A 19,675-nucleotide genomic window follows, 5' to 3' on the forward strand; every position below is an offset into this window, starting at 1 on the left:
GTTTCACGCCAGGTAGCGGTACGTTGCAGGCTCTACATCCTCGATACGCTCAAGATAGTCTCGAGCCAAAAGATCTTCAATACGCTTCTTGACTTGAGCAATGTCGGGGGTAAATCGGGATGTCGTCTGTTTGATGATTTCTGAGACAAGCGGCGCATGCGCCAGCTCTTTTCGTTGTCTAGAGAATAGCAAATGATCAGTTAGTATGCATACATGTATAGGAACTTGAGTAGAGAGCATCTGGGATAATGCTTACTTCATAATGCGCACAATGGTCGCGTCAATAAAGTAAGCGCGGCTCAGGTCATTCTTCAATTCAGTGGCCTTGCGCTCCACATCGGTCTCAACCTTTGCCGTAGCCGTGACGACTGGTGCTTTGATGCGCATATTTTTACTGACAAACGCTGTGTTGAATGAGAATTTGTCACTGGACTTAACATTCTTCGTAGCTGGATCTTTTAGGAGCATGCGGCACTTGGGGGCAGCCGAAAGAGATAGAAGCGTGCGTACGAGATCTGAGTGCGGGATGCTAGTTTGCTCGAAAATCTCATCAAATGTACACGCTTGGCCGTGTGGTATGTCGTTGAAAAGGTCAAGTACAATCATGCCATATACTGGGACATGTAGTTCATAGCGCCGTTCACGGCCTAGCTGACCGGACTTTCCAGGAATAGCTGGGAACGTACAGATGACGTCGGCCTCTCCCAAGGCACCAACCCAAGAGAGAGTACGCCCGCTATGTTGACTCAGATAGAACTGGTTTACCTTTTCAATAGCGGGTTTGATGCTAGCTGGCCAGTTGCAGGTGATCAACTTTTCTTCCTTACCCACGCGCTTAGTCTGTCCGAGGATATCAGCTGGCCATGCGCCGTGAGTCAAGATGGTTACACTCATCTCGAAATCCGACGGGGTCTCTGAAAGCGCTATAGACTCACGGTACTTTGCAGTGAGGCCCTGTGACAAATCCAGATCGTGGAACATGCTTTCAAACTTGGATGTGTAATTATTCCCGAACTCGCGCTTCATACGAGATATCATGAGCTGTTCGATATCACTACTTTCTGACTTTTTGTAGAGAAGGCGGCGGGCCAGATGCTTCTGGTAGTACCGCTCAAACAGATCTTTCTGATCAATGTATCTTATGACCTTGATCATTTGTTCTAGCAGAGCCTCAATTTCGGGTTCCTCCTTGCCGCGTATGCCTTTACGGAAGCTCTCATCAATGTACAGCGACACAAACTCGGCAGAGCGCTGGAATCTGTTGACGAGGTTCATAAATCCCTTGTTGACAGCATTATCAATGTGAGCCTTGCCATCACAGCATCGCATGACAATTTCGGAAAACTGGCTCTCGAGCTCAAGAACCTGACTAACCCACATCATTGCTGCGGCCGTCTGTCGTGCTGCAGCGGTCAGTGATTGCTGCTTAGTCTCCGAGGCAGCGACTCCATCGTCTGCCCCAGGCTTTGGCGGAGGAGGCGCGGAAAAGTCAGTCTCATTTAGTGTCTTTTCAATAGCCTTGCCCATGTCGACAATCTTCTCTTGTAAGGCCCTGTTAAATTGGCAGGCCTTGGGATCTATGCGACTCTCTAACTCATAAAGCTGGCGAATCTCGTCGAAGCGGCCATTATCGATCATGGCATGCAAGCCACTAGACTCCAGGTCGACAAAGTGAGCCAAGGGCTTGCGGATTAATGACTCATGAAGCACATCTATAACAGCTGGCAGCGTAGATTCATATAGATACGTATTGTATCGTTCGATCTCATCATTAATATGCTTGTTGCATTGCGTAATCCAACTTGACGTAGTGCCCTCATCAACAAGAAGTTGGCACTGTTCTTGGTAAAATTCTTGTGCGTTTCTAACGAGTTCAGGCACTAGGTTCGCGGTGTAAAGATCCTTTGAGTCTTTTTTATGTTCGTCTTGAACATGGCTGTTGAGCATGCAAGAACATGACTTTAGCAACAGGCGATCGGCGGCCTGACCACTGCGTTCCATGGAAACCTGATCTATGATGATTCGGACAAGGACTTCGAGAGCTGAGCTGTTGCCTTCCCCGGTTGATAGAAGGATGTGATCGCGGAAGAGCGCCATGGTAGCGTCGTAAATAGGCGGCTTGTTATTTTGTTCAATGTAACTGCGGTCAAGATACATGCAGATGTCGGCAATCATATTCATAGCCGTGCCATAGGATGACCATAAATCCTTCAGAAGCGCCATGAAGGCTTTGCCGACCTGGTAGCGCTCATTCTCCGAGTGCATGTCACCTAGCAAGTAGGAGCTTTCAACCAGCTTGAGCTGTTTAGAGAGTGGCGGGAAGATTTCTTGTTGAAGCCAATCAGCCTCAAGACTCCGGATGTGCTCGTACAAAAATTCGCCTTGGCCCTTGATGGCAAGGTTATAAGCAGCTCTGTATAACTGTTCAAATACTAGTTGTGACGATTGGTGTCTGTGGATGCAGAGGATTGCCGATCGGAGAACGCTCCAAAGATGATCAGGGGTAGTCTCGGTTGCTAATCGGCGGGGGCCACTCAATGATACCTAGAAGAGAGGGCGTTAGCCGGGGTTAGTCGTAACAGACCCAACGCAGCATATGGTACTATACGGGCTATAGGTTATAACCAGCACTCACCCTGATTGATCCGGGCGGTCTAATTCTGGTTTGGCCGCCACTACGACCACCGGCTAGACGTCCAGACATCATTGTGTACCAATTTTTGCAAAGAGGCGAGCGGGGGATTTGGCGGTTGGTGGGATTAATACAAGGGAAGGCGAGGTAGAGGGAAGGGTAACGAATGTTGGGTCGACAGCAGCAAGATGAAAAGACGTAGTGCGAATGACGTCAACGGCGAGGGGTCTAGGGAAAGCCGGCAAAACGAAGCTTGTGAAGCGAGCAGGGTAGTTGGGGGGAAACTAGAAATCCCAAGACAAATCAAAGAGCAGATTCGGGTTCAGCTACTGTCCTAGAAGAGCCACGACCGGGAGAGAATACAGCCACTAGCTAGCCAGCAAGGTAAGTTGAAACCCAAAAATACTGAGAGCACGGCTACCAGTTTTAGCGGTGAGATGTATCGACGTTGAAGCTTAGGCAGCTGGTGAAAAAACAATATACCGACGAGTGATAGGCTAACGAGGAGAAAAAGCGAAAGGTATAATAGCAGTTGACGGCAATAAAAACGCAGGTGAAAGCAAAACGTAACAGGGCGTAACAGACTTCGACGCAGCCAAAAAAAAGCCAAAAACAAAAGCTGGGCAAGTAGAAGGGAACTGGCGATGGCACTATGTGGTGAACGATGAAGTGTTTGAATACGAAAAGGAACAGCATTATTTAGCACAAGTACTGTGCAACCTATTTGATATTTGAACCCCAAGTCTAAATAGGCTAGAGCAGGCTGCTAATGTATGTCAAATAGTTGTTATCGATAAAATACATATGACCGGTAGCTTAGTAATCTATCGATAAGGGTTAAAAATATCAGCAACCCCAGGCGAATGTCTTAAGTTGGAAGTTTGCACGACGTCTTCGTCTTTAACCTAATCTCACTTTAACGTAACCACACTTTGATTTTCTGGCGGTACAGATCTCTTTCGTTTCCGATATTTCCTTGATCTAGTATACTCATGGCTTCTTTGATGCGCCCTATTCTGCGCTTCGCGCTTCCTCGGGCTTCCCCAGCTCGACGTCTCGCCGGGGCGGCGTTTTCTCCAGCTTCTATGTGTGTTAGCTCAGTTCGGATGGGGTCTATGAAGTACTCATCTAGCCCTAACTCATCATCGCCATCATCGCCATCATCGCCATCATCGCCATCACAACCACCATCAAATTCTCCAGCATCATCTTCACCGCCTTCATCCCCTGAGCTAAGCCCAGAAGCTAGCCAAGTACTGCAGCGAAAGCTCCAAGAACCCCATTACCAGCTCTCCTTCACATGTGTTCCATGCGATCATCGCTCTACGCATGTTGTGTCTAAACAAGGATACCATCATGGCTCAGTCCTTATTGCCTGTCCCAACTGCAATAACCGGCACGTGATCAGCGACCACTTGAACATCTTTGGCGATAGGCAAGTTACAGTAGAGCAATTGATGCAGGAAAAGGGCGAGATGGTTAGGAAAGGGGTGGTAGACGCCAATGGTGACGTTGAGTTTTTTGGCGAGGAGAAACCATGAGCATGGGGGCAGGAAAAACAGGCAGTCGGAGGAGTCTTGCTCTTTGGTAGCAATGTGTATGATAGAGACATGAACGAAACATGAATGGCAGGCAGGTATAATTACAAGACTCACATTACAGTCGACTCAGAGCTCGTACTATATAAGTGCATTCATCAGCTTAAATCGATTTTTCCATAAACACAAAAACACCTGCCTATATAGAACGCCAAAGCATCCAGGGCTCGAGCAACCCTCAACAAAGACAAAGGAAATGATACAGTGACACAGTAGTGCCTGACTCGACTCCAACTTTCACTAGAAATCCATAGCCGCATCCTCTCTCTCTCTCTCACTAATCTCACCCTTCCCCCTTGATTTCTCTCTTTTTACCAGCCCTTGTAGCTTTGACGCATCGTTTTGTGGTCCTGGCCTCTTTGCTGTCTCTTAACTTTCTTGCGCTCAAACTTCTTGCGCTTATCACGCCCGTGCTTCTCCGGCATCGAGACCGCCTCGATCTTGCGCTTGGCTTGTCTCTGCAATCTGCGCGCACGCACTTCAGCACGCACTTCCAGAAGCGTGCGGGTGTACTCGGCAATACCAACACGCTTTTTCAGTAGGTCCATGAGGATCTGTGCACGCGTGCGTACGCCCTCGTGCTTGGCCTTGAAGACCTCGTCGATGCTAAAGGGCGCTGCGATGTTGGGGTCGGTCAAGTGGTGCAGCGGAAACATGACTGTCTTGAGGTATTCCGGCAATGCTGCAGGAGCCACGCGGCGACAGAGGGTCTCTAGGACTTCCATGGCAGCCACCTTGGGATACATGGCCAGGGGGCGTGGGGCTGTGCCGCGACGGAGGACAAATGACAACTTCTTAAAGAGGAAGAGGAGGTTGAAGGACTTGGTATCTAGGCTGTCGTTTTCGTCTTCGGGCTCTTCCTCGAGCTGAGCTGCTGTCACAGTGGGCTCAGACTCATTCTCAGCCTCAGCCTCAGCCTCAGCCGTATCAGTATCCTCTTCAATTTGCTCCACAGAGTCCTCCTTTTCTTCAGCCCCGCCTCGTCCTTCATATTCCTCCTCTTCCTCAGCCCTGGTATGGGCGCCATCCACCTGTGCCAAGTGCTGGCCTAGGAAAATCAACATCTGACCAGCCTCGGAGGCCAGCTCCTCCTCCATTTCTCTAGTAGTGAGAATACGCATGGCAAGGCGGGCGAACTGCTCGATATCCTCCTTGCCTAACTGCAAACCATACGAGCCGTTCAGGACGTCCGAGTCGGCACGTCGGTTTGCTGCAAAATCCATCAGATACGTACTAATCAGCCGAGTGGCATTAAGCTTGACAGAGTGCTCGGGGTGTACCATCCAACGACTAATGCCCTCCCAGAGGGGTGCACAGGCAGGAGAAAGCAGGGTTTGGGGTACGCGGGTGGTTAGGATGCGAACAACATCAATCACCACATTAGGCAAGTCAGCATCTGATGCTTCGCTAGTGGCGTCCGAGGGCAAATTATCAACTATAAGCTTCAGCGCTAGCTTAAGGTCCTTTTTGTTTTCAGGCGCGGTTGGGGCAGCATCAAAGTACAAGCCCATTGTCTTGAGGGCCAAGGAAAATACACTCCTGTTTTCGACGTTTGAGGCCCAGCTACGTATCAGCCCGAGGAAGGTTGACGTGCCTTCGGTATTAGCGCGGCGGAAGATTTGCTTGACTAGCTCAACAGCAGCAAGGCGACACTTCTCTGAGTCGTCATTCGCAACTACCATAACAAGGGGCAGGAAGCATGTGCCGGCAACCTCCTGCACGAAATCATCGGCAGACTTTTGCAAGAGAAGGTGCATGATCTCCATTACTGATATCCGGCCGCCTTCACGCTCATACTGCAGATTCGACACGATGAAATTCATCTGCTTGGTCCAGCGGGCTTTTTTCTGTGGGTAATCCCGTAGGAACTGGAAGAACGCGCCACGAGCCAAGTCGCGCGTGTCCTTGTCCTCGTTGGTAATCATGATGGTGCCAACATAGTCTAGAGTGTCGTAGACAGCGGCTGTCTCAATCTTGCGATCTAATACTGCGCGCAAAAAGTTGAAGGTTACATGGCGATACAGCGTATTGGTCAAGTCATCCTTGAGCTTCTCCGCCAATACGTCGATTGCGGCGGGACGGACCTCAATGTCGGGGCGATCACGTAGCACAATAGACAGAAACTTTAGGGCAGCCTGAGCGGCATCAGTAGTCGTCGAGTGCGATTGTGAAATGGTCTTCGTCGCTTCCTTGACAGCGACCTTGTACACGCCAGCAGCATTGGGGGTTGAAAAGGGCACCTTTGAGATAGTCACGAGGAGCTTGAACACGGCAATCTTGACCTCCTCCTCGCCGTCAACGATCGAGTCACCGAGAATAGGGACAAAGCCTGCCAGGTTAGTCGAGTTCCTAAGACTGTCGAAGCGCTTGGTCACAGCACGCAGCAAATCGATGGCAAAACGCGTCAACTTGTAAGTGTGTCTTGAAGTGGCAGCGCGGTCGCTCTTCTTAGCACCCTTGACAATCAAATAGCGGCGAAGCTTGGGGTCAATCTTAGGCTGTTTTTCCACCTTTTGGCTGCGGTAAACCTCCTTAATGACCTCGTAGCAGAAGATTAGACTATCGCGGCTTTCGGCGGCAGGGTTTTGGATTAGGCCGGCTGAAATTCGCGCCAGCAAAGCATCGATCTTGCGCACAATCTTAAGATCGACCTTTTGCAGAAGCATTTGTTGCATAGGGGCTACCAAATCAGACAGGTGGGTGATTGAGGCCGATTTGGAAATCAGTTCCATAGAGTCCTGACTCTTACTAGACTTGATCTCCTTCATAGTCGTTGTATAGCCATCGGCATCCTTCTCCTGACCGATGACGCCAAAAATGTCGTCCATGATGATGGTGACCATGGTAGACAGACAGTAGTCAAGGCTGCCCTGGCCAAACTCGGGAATGGTAGCAAGAAGAAGCGAATGCATAGTGTATGAGAGAACGTGCAACTGGTAACCGCGTTGCAGTGCACCCTTGAGCTCGTTGAGGATGAAGCCAAAGTACTTGGCTCCCAGGACCACGGCAATCTTGACAAGAGTATCACGGGCCATTTCACGAGACTCCCATGCCTTGGAGCGTAGAATGTGGCAGATATCTGTTAGGACCGAAGCCAGGCGTGAGCTCATCTCCGACTCTGGCAGAATAACAAGCAGCCTGACAACAATCACACCAACAGGCACACGATACGAAACCTCACTCTCATCTTTTTCATGCAGGTGCTTCATCATGGGCGGCAGGAAGTTGTTGATGATATCACCGTTGAGCTTCTCCTGCTCAGGGATCGTTAGTTGAAGACGTTGAGTATGTGCTTTCTGAGTCTCAGCTTCAGTCTTAGTTTCGGAAGTTGTGTCGGTCTCCATTTCCAAGACAACATCGGTGTCTGCTGCATTATTCACATCGCTTTTACCGACAACGCTGACAGCCACCCGCTGCTTCCACGCCACCATCAGTGAATTAGCAAAGCGGCCCATCAAGCGGATGTTTTGTTTTTGGAAATCAGGCTTGCTCTCGATGTAGCCGATGTAGCGCAGGAGGATCGACCGGTAATGACGGAACTCAAGAGAGAGCGCTAGATCAGACAACACTGTAGTGGCATTAGAGCCCATGGCCGGGTCTAGACCCTCACTGCGGCCAAAGATGAAGTGCTCAAGTAGCGGGATAAAGAACATGCTTAGATTGGCACTACTAATCTCGCACTCGGCATTGGCCGCGCGAAGAATGTCAAAAGCCTCTAGTTGCTTTGCTGTCGAGGGACTGAGAATGTTGAAAAAGAAGACAGGCTCAGAAGCATCTTCCTCCATTTTACGCAGGCCCTTCATGTCAGAAATCGGCTCCCACTCGGGGATATGAACCAGCATGTGTCCCATGACACGTAGACACTCGCGCCGGACGGTTTCAGCAGGCTCACGAGCACCACTGTACATAGCTGGCAGCACAATATCACCGAGTTCGGCCTCATATGCTAGCCTAGTCTCGGGGTCCTTCACTCCAGCTACATCCTCAACGAAGCGCCGCAGACCATCAGCAGAGTTAGAGGACAGAATACCGTACTCCTCATCAAACTTGAGAAAGAAAACAAGATTGTGCAAAATAGGCAACCATTGTTGCGGCGTCATAGGCACATCTCTAGCACTGTAAATAGCGCTGTACGCAGCTAGGCGGCGGTCGTATGCCGGTTCGTCTGACAGGCCATCAGCATATGCGTTCAGCTCGGTGCACAAATGAGAAGACTCAGCCAGTGATTTGTCGTGCTTGGCTAGAACAGCAAGTACACGACACAAGGAGTCGCGGTTCTCATGATCCTTGAAGTAGCTAAACAGGCTTGCCAGAGCGTCGCGAATCTTGGTCGAGAGCTCCGAGGAATCAACCAAGCGCGGGCCCTCAATGGCAACAAACTTCTCAAGCACCAACAAGATCTTTCCCTTTGTGCGGGGATTGACTTTGCGGGGAGGTTGGCCTAGCAGGCGGGTGGAGATATCTAGCACAGAGCGGACGTTTTGTCTGGCATCAACATAGGGCGATATTTCGACAATAGTGTCCACACAAGCCTCGAGCAACTCGTGGGACGAAGCAGCAGCCTCCAGAACAATGGTGATGTGGTCTAGAACACAGTTCATGTTGGTCTCCAGTAGCTCTGTCCTAACCAACTCATTGAACTCTGACTCGGCTGCGGGCAGCTCGACAATTTTGACCAGGTTGCGGACAACACGTAGTGAAAACACCTTGACGTCATCCTTGGCCTTTTCCACAGCTAAGATAGCCATCATCTTGGGCAACAGCTGCGCGTCAATGGCCATGAACATGGCTGCTTTAGGCAGTGTAGACCATGTAGCCACCAGCTGCAGCACATTTGACACGCCCTGAGCGGATTCAATAGGCAGCTTCTCCAGGCGGGGCGTGATTAACTCCGCCACCATAGGCGCGGCATACGCAGTCCACTCAAACATAGATGCATTACGGAATAATAAGTTGAGGCACTTAAGACCAGCAGTACGAGCAGACCGCAGTAGGGAGTTGTTACTGGCCTGTTCTTCAAGTTCCTCGACGTCCTGGTCTTCCTCAGCAATACCACGCAGACGACGCACACAGAAGAACAGGCAATAGAGAACAGAATTAGAGAGAGTCTCAGTATACGGCAGCACGCTACTGCCTAGCTCAGAAATAAGCGACGAGGCCATGTTGAGGAAACCAAACATTTGACGAACGGGGATGATTTCCTGGTCTACAATCTCAGTCTTGAGTTGGCCGTTCCCATCAAGAATTTTCACACCTCGCAAGGCGCCAAGGGAAATCTCAATAAAGGCACCAAGATCGGCTACGCTGAGGTTGCGGAGAACGGCCAAACGAGTAGCCTGGAGGCCGTGGCGACCGCTGGCAATACCTTTCTTGGAGATCGTGCGGCCGTATAGCAGACGTAGCAGCACAGGCATCAACTCAGCTCGGTGGCTCGGATGGATCTCCTGTTCACCCTGCAACATGAGCGTCAGCTCATTCTTAAACTTCGAATCGTCAAGGAGCGTTTCCAGCCGCTCCGCATACGGCTTAACGCCGTCTTGCTTCCAGGTCAGAATGCCCTTGAGAGCCAGACGCTGGATGTCGACGTCACCGTTCTCTAGCAAGCTAAGAAGCGCATCATACACCTTTTTATGCTGGAAAAGCACACACGGGTTGATAAATTGCTCAATGACCTTCAGCATGGCCTTGCGATCGGACAGCGACCAACTTTTTTGTACTTGGTGGTCGGTCTCTTCAGCCATGTTTTTAGCTGCCTCTTCATCGTTCACAGACCACGAGAGGAAGTGCGGAATAAAGAGGCGAGATTTAGATTCGGCTATCAGAGGCACTGCGGCAAAGGCTTTGAGAGCGCGGCCACGGGCCTGGTCACAATAATCCTCAACAATACTTTGCTTCTCGTCAAAAGCTGCCAGGAGCTTGCCCACAGCATCGCTCACTGTCTCGAAAACCTTAGTCGAGACAGCTCTAGTCTTATCGACATTTGTACATTCAAAGTCTGTCATGTAGCGCTTGCCATATTCGGTGGTCTGTGTCGCACACCCAGTCCACCTCGGCGAGGGGACTGTGAGCCAGTCAAATGCCAGAGCAGACACGTGCTCCTCGCCGACTTTGCTCTCAGCTACCTTCTGGATAGCCTCGATGGCATAGTCCCAGACCGGTGCAAGCTTGACAGTGAGCATGCCAAATATGAACGACGCTACGGCCTTTTGCAGCCACGGCACTTCGATACTAGCAAAACTTATGCCCAACTTGCGCATAAGCATGCCAATATGACGTGTGCTAGCAAGTTCGAGAGGAGTATGCTCAATGCCGACCATAGTGTCAACACATTCATGAATCTCCTGGCCCTGGCCCTTGAACATGACTCTCAGGAGGAGCAAACTGTTGTAGCGCAATTCGTGTGACGGAGAAGCGAGATTAGCCACCAGCGGCATGACAGCAGTCTCAATATCGATGGGTGACTCGGATGCGCGCTCAATCTTTTCGGGATTAGGCTCCTGAGCAGTTAGATGTTGCTCATACGACAACATAGACTCCAAGAACCCAATCGAGCGGCCGAATCGGGGCAGTGCTGCACGGAGCAGCGGTTGCAAAGAAGCATCTACACTACCAGCACCACGGACCATCTGTAGATAGGCGTGGAAGCCGCGGCTGACGATGAAGTGGACCTCGTCCGATTCCAGTGTCGTTGTTGGCCGTAATGACAGCTTGAGCTTGCGCAGCATCAGTTCGGCAATGCGCGCATTCGTCGAAGGGTGCACATTGCAAGACTCGAGCACGTGGAGCAGAGAAGCGTACTTGGGCAAACACTTGTCCCTCCATGTCCGGGGGTCTTTATCATAGGCGCCTCGCTCAGGAAAGGGATAAATTTCAAGCTTTTCAAACTTGTTGACAATTTGAGCTTGCCAGCCTTGGGGGATACCGAAGCCTTCCTTGTCGGTCGGGGATGAAATGACGTTGAGTTCATGGAGGCGAGGGAGGAGAAGACATAGAAGCTCTTCATTGTCGAGATCGGCATAGCAAGTAGCAATGAAGCTATAAGAGGATAGAACAGTGGAGGTATTCGGTTAGCACTACTCCATGCAGACAAAGGAGGAAGACGAAGCATGGGAGGGAGGGAGGGATGGATTAGATCATTTTGTTTATTTTTACCTTTGGAAATGGTTCAGGAACAGACTCTTGAAACGTACACTATCCAACTCAGCAAACAGCGAGCAGAATTGGATATACCATCGTGTAAATGGATCACGATTAAGGATGTTGGTGAAGGGCGTGATAGAGGTGATGAGAGAATCGATAGGCGCCAATTGCCACATGAGGGCAATGTTGAACATGACGTAGTTCCAGAAAGGTGCATGTTCATCCTCTGAGATAGCAATGGTCGGTGATGTTTTAGAAATTGTTTCCAGGGCCTGAATCATGGATTTCACCAGAGGCGCCCAGTCGCTGATCCTTGATCCCTTGCGCACACCCATAAGTGTGCCGTATACTCTGATTATGGGTAACAGACGCCATGGGACGGACGCAGGTTTCTGGTTCTCGATCTGAGCATTGCCATATTCGCATATCGCTGTCACAGTCTCAGCCATGGCAGCGGCATTAGAGTGGTGCATAATACTAGTGGTCACGCCACAGACAACATCGGTCCAAATGCACTCTTCTATGAGAGCAAACTCATCATGAGGAATAGAGCGTAGAAGAGAGATTATCACAGCAGCGCCGTTCGAGTGAACAGTCTCACTGTTGCCCTTGCAGGCTTCAGCAAACATGGTCATTAGGCCGTCCTTGAAGAGCAAAAACTGGCGCTCGCCGCGCTGGGCATACAGGTCTTTCCGTACATGTTGAGCAAGCTTTTGTAGTGAGGACTCTCGTGTTGACGGCGATGCAGCCTTCTTTACCAGAAAGCTTAGAGCCTCTGCCGCAAAGCGTGCAATATGAGGGGGCACCTTGGTCTTGCCGAGCAGTGGCGACAGCACATCGTAGGTAGGGCGCATGTCGGGAACGATCAGTTTAGACAAGTACTTGAACAAAAATGCTAGAGCGCCAAATGTCCATTCGATCACGTCGACATCCTGTGGCTGGCTGGCCACGCCAACAATTAGCTCTAGTGACTGAGCGTAGTATTTTTCAAATCGGGCGCCCAGGTCATGGGCAAAGGATGTGAGCAGATCGAGCAGTGGCTCGAGACTCTCCTTGTCGTTAGCGGAGATGTGCTTCGACAGCAGCCCGAAGATACGATCTTCGAAATGTAGAATCTGGACAAGCGTCTCGCACAACGGCATGGCCTCGCGGCGGAACGACACAAAGCTTCGCGAGATGTTCATCTCACTCCACTTGTGCAGAGCAGTGCTAAAGTACGAGACCTCAGCAGCGTCATCGTCGGCATCGAGATCGTAGCGGCGAACTTTTTTGATAGGGTCGAGAGAGTGAAGCTTAGAGATTTTGGAAGTGAAGGACTCCCAGCGATGGTTTTTCTGATGAGGCGTCGAAGACTTTGCCTTTTTCTTGAGGATGCGTCCAGAGGGCGGCGGCATGATGGATGTTGTCTAAGTGATAATGTTTGTGTGTGTATGCGTATAGTGTATTTGGCTACAAGAGACCAAGTAGCTAATCCGTTGAGTTGTGACAATCACGCCAAAGATGCCATTCGTTTTGATGTCTGTTTATCTAGCTTTATGGCTTCGGCGATGATGTTGCTTCAGAGTTTTCCTCTCGCCTACCCGCTTGATCGCCTATCCTTCATAAATCTTTGCCTGTTTTTTTTTTTCTTTCTATCTATTGATAAAGCCCCACACTATAGGAGCAGAATCTAGGAAATTTTTGTCGGCTAAAACATGGCTCAACTGATAATGAGCGATAGTCTTATCGATAGGATCCTTTTAGATAGACAGGTCTTATCTGTCCAATCATATAGCAGTCGCATCTTTGCTATATGAAAGGTAGCTGGGCTACGTTACTAGACTAGAAAATAGGGCCTTGAGATTATTTTCCCTTCGTTGCTTCAACAAGAGGTGTTGCATTGCGCGTTTAACAAGCGGCCACAGCAACCTGATTGCCGCTATCGCGAAATTCGCATAGACACCTTTTTATCCGCAATGACCTCTCCCAAAATGTATGTCCTCTAGGCCTCTCTTTTGCCTTACGCCAGTTTCCCCACAGCTAATGCCTTGTCTAGCATCGTCATCGGAAGCCCGAATGGCAAGCTAGGCCCCATCGTCGCTAAGCTCGTAGCCTTACACTCCAAGAATAGCTTTTCGTGTGCTATTGTGACCGGCGACCTGTTTGCCTCTGAAGACGATGACGACATTGTCAGAGACGTGATCGCAGGCAATATCCAATTCCCACTCTCGACGTACTTTACCCTTGGCACCAAACGACTCCCACCCAGCATCCAAAAACAGGTAGACAATGACGAAGACATTTGCGAAAATCTGATATTCCTAGGCTCGCGAGGCGTCATTACCACCGTCGACAAAGTGCGCATTGTGGCGCTTGGCGGACGGCTCGATGCTTCTCTAGAAGGCGCAGAAGTCAAACGGTCTGATCCTGTTTTCTCACGTGGCGATGCTGCTGCTCTGCGTGGTGCTGGCACTGCAGATATTCTCCTCACCAACTCGTGGCCCTTTGGCGTGCAGAGCCTGTCAAAAATACCGGCTTCTGAAGCTGATAAAGCATTGGGGGCTGTTGATGGCGGTGCAGTTCGCAGCTCGGGCTTCCGCGAGATCTCGGATCTCTGCACGGTGCTGAAACCTAGCTACCACTTTACGTCTAGCACAGGTGAATGCTTCTACGAGCGCGAGCCCTTTCTACATGCCTCTGATGATGTTTCCATGCCGCCAAAGTTTACACGGTTCATTTCAATGGCGCCATTCGGCAACGCAGCCAAGGCAAAAGCCCTGTATGCGTTCACACTGAATACAGCCTCAACAGATATTCCCGAGGGCACCACTGCCAGCCCATTCCAGGATAGATCCAAATCCAAGCACCCAAAGGAAGGGTTCTCCCGCTTTGCAAATTCCGACCACAACGACGATCGACGCAAAAAGCGCCGTATGCGTGCTCCGTCGCCTCCACCCGGCCCCGATCGCTGTTACTTTTGTCTTTCAAATCCCAATTTTGAGACACACATGTGTGCCAGTATCGGAAATGAATGCTATCTTGAGACTGCCAAGGGCCCTATCCCAACTGCTAATACCTTTGCAAAAGACGGTATTGACTTCCCCTGCCATTTCCTGATAGTGCCGCTGTCGCATGCACCTACAGTAGCCGGGATGGGTCCCGTAGATGATCCTGAGAGCGACTCTGTGCGGACGTTTACAGAAATGACGCGCTTTCGAAAGGCCCTTGAAAATATGGTTGCTACCAAGTCTAACAACAATCTTGGGCTTGTGACATGGGAGATTAACCGCGCACGAAACATCCACGTGCATTGGCAATGCCTCGCAGCGCCAAAAGGCCTCATCGCCAAGGGTTTGGTTGAGGCCGGCTTCCATGTTGAGGCCGAAAACCTCAAGTTCCCGCCGTTCAAGGTTCAGGACCTCTCGCTGACAGAGCAAGCAGAGGCAGGCGACTACTTCCGGATATGGATTACTAGTAATGGAGGTACAGATGGCGAGGAAGCTGTCTCTACCAAGAGCCTAGTCATGCCTCTCAATGCTGATTCACGTTTTGACTTGCAGTTTGGCCGAAGAGTCATGTGCAAGCTTCTCGGCTTAGAGGACCGAACGAGGTGGCAGGACTGTGCTCAATCAACGGAAGAAGAGACCTCGGATGTGGAGAGATTTCAGGCAGCATTCAAGCCCTGGGATTTTGCTGTAGAGGGCGAGGAGTAGGCCAGAGAGAGGCCTTGACATGAATTAGGATTACGGACTTGATGATAATTTTGTGTTTACTTTGAAGCTCCGTGTAATCTAGTCTCCTTAGAAGAAGGCGATCGGCCTGTTTACGGACCTTAAAATGCATCCCTTTGTGCCCTTCATTTAAGGGCCACCTAAAATGAGGTCTACAAGACGATAGTTTTTCAGCGCTGAAAATGTACCCAGCTTGCTTGCATCTGTATACGGAAGGAGCGAAGAATACGACCACCACACAACCCTATTTTACTACAAACCCTAGATATTCACCTTAAGGCCAAGCTGGCAGCTTAGTGCAAATGTATGTGCTTTATAGCGGCCAAAAATAGTACAAGTCCTGTGTGAAACAACAATTTTCTTTCTAGTGTAACTAATTAGCACAAACAAAGCTTGACCCTTTTTCCATTCCTTTTACAATCCTTCTTGCCCATAAATTGTTCGTCGGCCTGCGGGAAAGGTGTCTTCATTATTTAGACATTGCCTAAGCTGGTCTTTTTTTTTCTCTGTTTATTCCTTTTTCTTCTTGCTTTCCCTTCTCCTTCTCTATAGTGCTCTCCTTGAATCTTAGAGAGTTAGAGAGACCATCAAGCTAACACCCACTCCTCTGGCCGTCCCTTTACTTGTGGCCTTTTGACTTTGCCACAGAGCGCATGCGACAATGAAGTTCTCATCCGTCTGTGTTGGCCTTCTGGCGCTGCTGTCGCCAGTGACGGCTATGTGGAGCAAAGAAGGTATGTTCTAAGAGCAGCTAGTGGCAGCTTGCACCCCATCTCCTAGTAATAATCGCCCTATTAACCTGCCCCTTGTCCTGTAGATCGCGAGATCTTCCGTGTTCGCGCCGAAATCCAGTCTGCCGAAGGCGCCGATGTCACCTTCTACTCCTACATGGGAATTGAACCCAATGCCACTCCGGATGAAATCAAAAAGGGTTACCGCAAGATGACCCGCATGCTACACCCCGACAAAGTGCGCCAGCGCCTCTTTGCTGAGAAGAAGGCTGCCGCTGCCCAGAACAAGAAAGACGGCAAGTCCGCCAAGCCCGAGCAGCCGACACGCAACGAGATCAACAAGGCCGTCAAAATCGCCTCTCAGAAGCAGGGTCGTCTGACTGTCGTCAACGACATTCTGCGTGGCCCTGGCCGTGACCGCTATGATCATTATCTGGCCAATGGCTTCCCGCTGTGGAAGGGCACTGATTACTACTACACTCGCTACCGCCCCGGCCTGGGCACCGTGCTGACTGGCTTCTTCATTGTCGTTGGTGGTGGATTCCATTACCTGGCCCTGTACATGAGCTGGAAGCGCCAGCGCGAGTTCGTCGAACGCTACGTCAAGTTTGCCCGTGATACTGCTTGGGGTGATGTTGCCGCCCGCCCCATTGAGCCTGTTGCCCCTGCCCAACCCGAAGAGTCCGAGGCTGACACTGCCCCGATCCCGAGAAACCGCCGTGAGAGGCGTTTCATGGAAAAGCAAGAGAAGAACGAGGGCAAGAAGCCTGCCCCTAAGCGCAGGTCTGCTAAGCCTGCTGCTGTTACTGTGGAAGGTGACGAAGACGAAGAAGTCGAGGCTGGCCCTGTTGGTGCTCGTAGACGTGTTGTGGCTGAGAACGGCAGAATCTTGGTTGTCGATTCTCTGGGCGATGTGTATCTTGAGGAACAGGATGAAGAAGGCAACGTCAACATGTTCCTGCTGGATGTAAGCTCCAAATATCCATACCCGCTTTGGAGAGACTGTTACTAACAATGTTTCGCTACCTAGCCCGAAGAGCTCCTGCCTCCTACGTGGAAGAGCACTGCCGTTGTCCGTGTCCCGGCGTGGTTCTTGAGCATCATTACATCCCGCATCGGTTTAGGTGGCAGCAAGTCTACTGCTTCTGCCTCATCGAAGGCCAGCTCTGAGAATGCCGACAACGGCCTATCGTCGGACGAGCCGCAGAACACGCCCGACTCTGGCTCTGACTTTGAAATGGTTAGCAAGTCAGTCGATGATCTCGGCAACACCAAATCGTCGGGAGTGCAGAGCGAGGGCGGCGCGAAAAAGCGCAAGGCTCACAAGAAGCGGTGATTTTGTCTAAGAGACGCAACATGGCGATGTTGAGTGTTGGCGTAAACCGTGGAAAGCAGAGAGGGGCCGTTCTTGGTGGATTAGATATTTAACATTTGTAAACCTAATATGGCTATTCTAAGTGTTATTATTCTACGGTACTGTGCGTATCTTCACATGTCGAACTGGCATGTTAAATACTATGACGTCATTTTCATACAGCTCTCGAAAAGGCAAGATTCTAAGCTCTGATATAATTATAATGGCAAAAAGCAAAGCAACAGAAAAAAGAAAACAAGAATCGAAAACAAGCAAAAGCGGATGAGAGGCCAGCCGCATTAGAGCGAGAGATCCCCCAACCAAAACCCTTGTTCCTTTGTGCACGTAGCAGATGCAGAAGTACAGTACAGAACAGCAACCTATGACAACGGGATGCTGTGTTGGATGGCCAAACTGACAAGTATGAGGCCATTAAATGCGAGACTAGATATCTCAAAAGGATATGTGCGTCCATGACGACCAAGACCCAAAACAACAAAACAAACACGTGGGGAGGGGAGGGGGGAGGGAGAAAGGAGGTCATTATCGTAGCGGGGCATTTCATGGGTATGCATGCGTGAGCAAGAAAGAACTTCGTGGTATCATGAAGGAGCTGTGGCTGCTGTGGGTCGTTTGTTTACAGCGTGTCCATGGCATCGCCCATGGAGTGGCACAGCTGGTGCTGTTGCGAGTGCTGCATCATGTCCATACGCTGGAGGTCACGTGGAGTGCCGACTAGACTGTTATCATAGACACGGTCATAGGCAGCTGGTCTGTAAGTGATAGCGGGCTGGGTGGATGATGAGCCAAAGGTGACATACATAGAACCATCGAGGCTTCCGGTGCTGCTTCTGTTCTGCTGCAGCTGCCGCTCCTGGTTCTGGCGCTCTAGCTCCTGGAGCTGCTCCATCTCGAACTGCTCAGCTAGCATCCGCTCCATCTCTATTTCCTGCTCTTGTTGGCGCAGCATCTCTATTTGCATCTGGTGCATCTCTTCTTCTTGGGCCATGCGACGAAGATGCTCTTCGCGCTTGGCCTCGCGTCTCATTAGCTCTTCATAGCCACTAGCCATGTAAGGCTCGGGAGCGCAGGATCCTCCGCAACCGTCGTCGGCAAATGGGTCGTTGGACGCAGAGGTGTCGGTTGAGCGGAGCCAAGCCCCGCTGGGGCTCTGAACAGGATAGCCGGCAGACATCTGGGCTGCCTGTGCGGCTTGTTGTTGCTGGCGAAGCTGATCGGCCTGCTGCTGGGCGGCGTAGTCGCAGTCGATGGGGCTGCTCTCGATCTCGACGGCCATGTCTTCGTCCATGTGGCCAGAGGGCTCTCCCGTTTCTGTCTGGGGCTCCTGCTCCTTTTCCTGCTCCTGCCCAACCAGCTTAGCAAAACGGGCGATAGCACGGTGTTCCTCAGTCTCGAGATTGGTGGGAGTCCAAGCATGGGAGGGGTCCTCACCAGGAAGAGAGGGAGGGAAAATCTTCCACAGATCGAGGAGACGACTCTGTTGGGCCGAGTCAGCAATACGGAACAGCTGCATTTGCGAGGGCGACAGCGAGTTAGGGTCGATGCCATAGGCACGCAGACGGGCATCATTTGACATGTGATGGCGCGGAGGGCGAGCGGCGGCAGCAGCATCGGTAGCGGCACTTGTAGTAGAGTGAATATAGTGCTGCGACGCAAAGGTAGTTGGAAGAGCGAGCGGCATGGCGGGGTTCTCCATGGAAGCAGCCAGTTGAGCAGCCATGTTAGGGTTTAGAGTAAGAGTGCGGCTGAAGAGGGCGACTAGATCGTCCTGGCCCAGAGAGGGCGGCTGTTGATAAGAAACGGACATCTTGAGGGTGGGGGAGAGAGGAGGGGGGTGGTGTGACGGTTAGTGTGAGCGCAGTAGGAGGGGGAGACGACAGAAAGAGAGGAGGGGTGGAAGGGAAGAGGGGGACAGATATAAGCTTACAGTGAGGCTGAGGACAGGCAGAAAAGTGTTAGCTGCGTTTTCCTGGTAGTATAAGCGGTCGGTGCTAGTGATGATGCTATCCTTGTACGTTCGTAAGATATAAAGCAAGAAAGGGCTATTCTTATTCTGCCTGTTGTTTGTCTAGCAGAGTGGACACAAAACGGGTGAAGAGTGAAGATGGCGGTTGGCCTAGCTGGGTTTTCCAGTATCGTGAAGAACGGAAAAGTTGATTTTTTATTTTAGTGACTATGCTAAAAGAAAAGAAAGGCACACGCGCGAGGTTGTTGAGCGAGGGGGACAGAGGAAAGGGGTTGTGTTATATTGGGGGAGCAGGAGAAGACGGAGAATGATGGGAGAGAAAGTTGGTTGAGGTTGATGAGATTTTAATAGAAAACGAAGAAGAACAAATAAATAATAAACACGAACAAATGCATGTAAATGCACATAAATGCACATAAATTCGAATATAAAAGTTGCCAGCTCACAAAGAACACGGACTAGAGGAAGCAGGAGGGAAGGAGGGGGAGGGGCAGAAGAGAGGGGGGGGGGGGACCTCACACCA

At 50.7% G+C, this 19,675-nt stretch overlaps 4 protein-coding genes across 4 annotated transcripts; 2 read left to right on the plus strand and 2 right to left on the minus strand.

Moving 5' to 3' along the window:
- Nucleotides 1–3: 3 nt before the first annotated feature.
- On the minus strand, nt 4–12,764 carry HOO65_080449 (down-regulated in metastasis; the record flags this gene model as incomplete). Its single annotated transcript, XM_071004105.1, has 7 exons — nt 4–178; nt 257–614; nt 687–2,413; nt 3,583–3,864; nt 4,288–4,311; nt 4,546–11,265; nt 11,383–12,764. 7 exons carry the CDS (start codon nt 12,762–12,764, stop codon nt 4–6), a joined length of 10,668 nt encoding a protein of 3,555 aa, XP_070856679.1.
- A 561-nt stretch (nt 12,765–13,325) lies between these two features.
- Nucleotides 13,326–15,062, plus strand: HOO65_080450 (CwfJ domain-containingprotein; the record flags this gene model as incomplete). Its single annotated transcript, XM_071004235.1, has 2 exons — nt 13,326–13,342; nt 13,406–15,062. The coding sequence occupies 2 exons, from the start codon at nt 13,326–13,328 to the stop codon at nt 15,060–15,062; spliced, it is 1,674 nt and encodes a 557-aa protein (XP_070856680.1).
- A 679-nt stretch (nt 15,063–15,741) lies between these two features.
- Nucleotides 15,742–17,147, plus strand: HOO65_080451 (DnaJ domain-containing protein; the record flags this gene model as incomplete). The annotated part of the gene is made up of 3 exons (XM_071004278.1): nt 15,742–15,814; nt 15,898–16,778; nt 16,842–17,147. The coding sequence occupies 3 exons, from the start codon at nt 15,742–15,744 to the stop codon at nt 17,145–17,147; spliced, it is 1,260 nt and encodes a 419-aa protein (XP_070856681.1).
- Nucleotides 17,148–17,802: 655 nt separating this feature from the next.
- On the minus strand, nt 17,803–18,993 carry HOO65_080452 (uncharacterized protein; the record flags this gene model as incomplete). The annotated part of the gene is made up of 1 exon (XM_071001564.1): nt 17,803–18,993. The coding sequence occupies one exon, from the start codon at nt 18,991–18,993 to the stop codon at nt 17,803–17,805; it is 1,191 nt and encodes a 396-aa protein (XP_070856682.1).
- Nucleotides 18,994–19,675: the final 682 nt, after the last annotated feature.

This window comes from Ceratocystis lukuohia (assembly GCF_044167205.1).
Source record: "Ceratocystis lukuohia strain C4212 chromosome Unknown Supercontig8_pilon, whole genome shotgun sequence".
Taxonomy (NCBI): Eukaryota; Fungi; Ascomycota; class Sordariomycetes; order Microascales; family Ceratocystidaceae; genus Ceratocystis; species Ceratocystis lukuohia.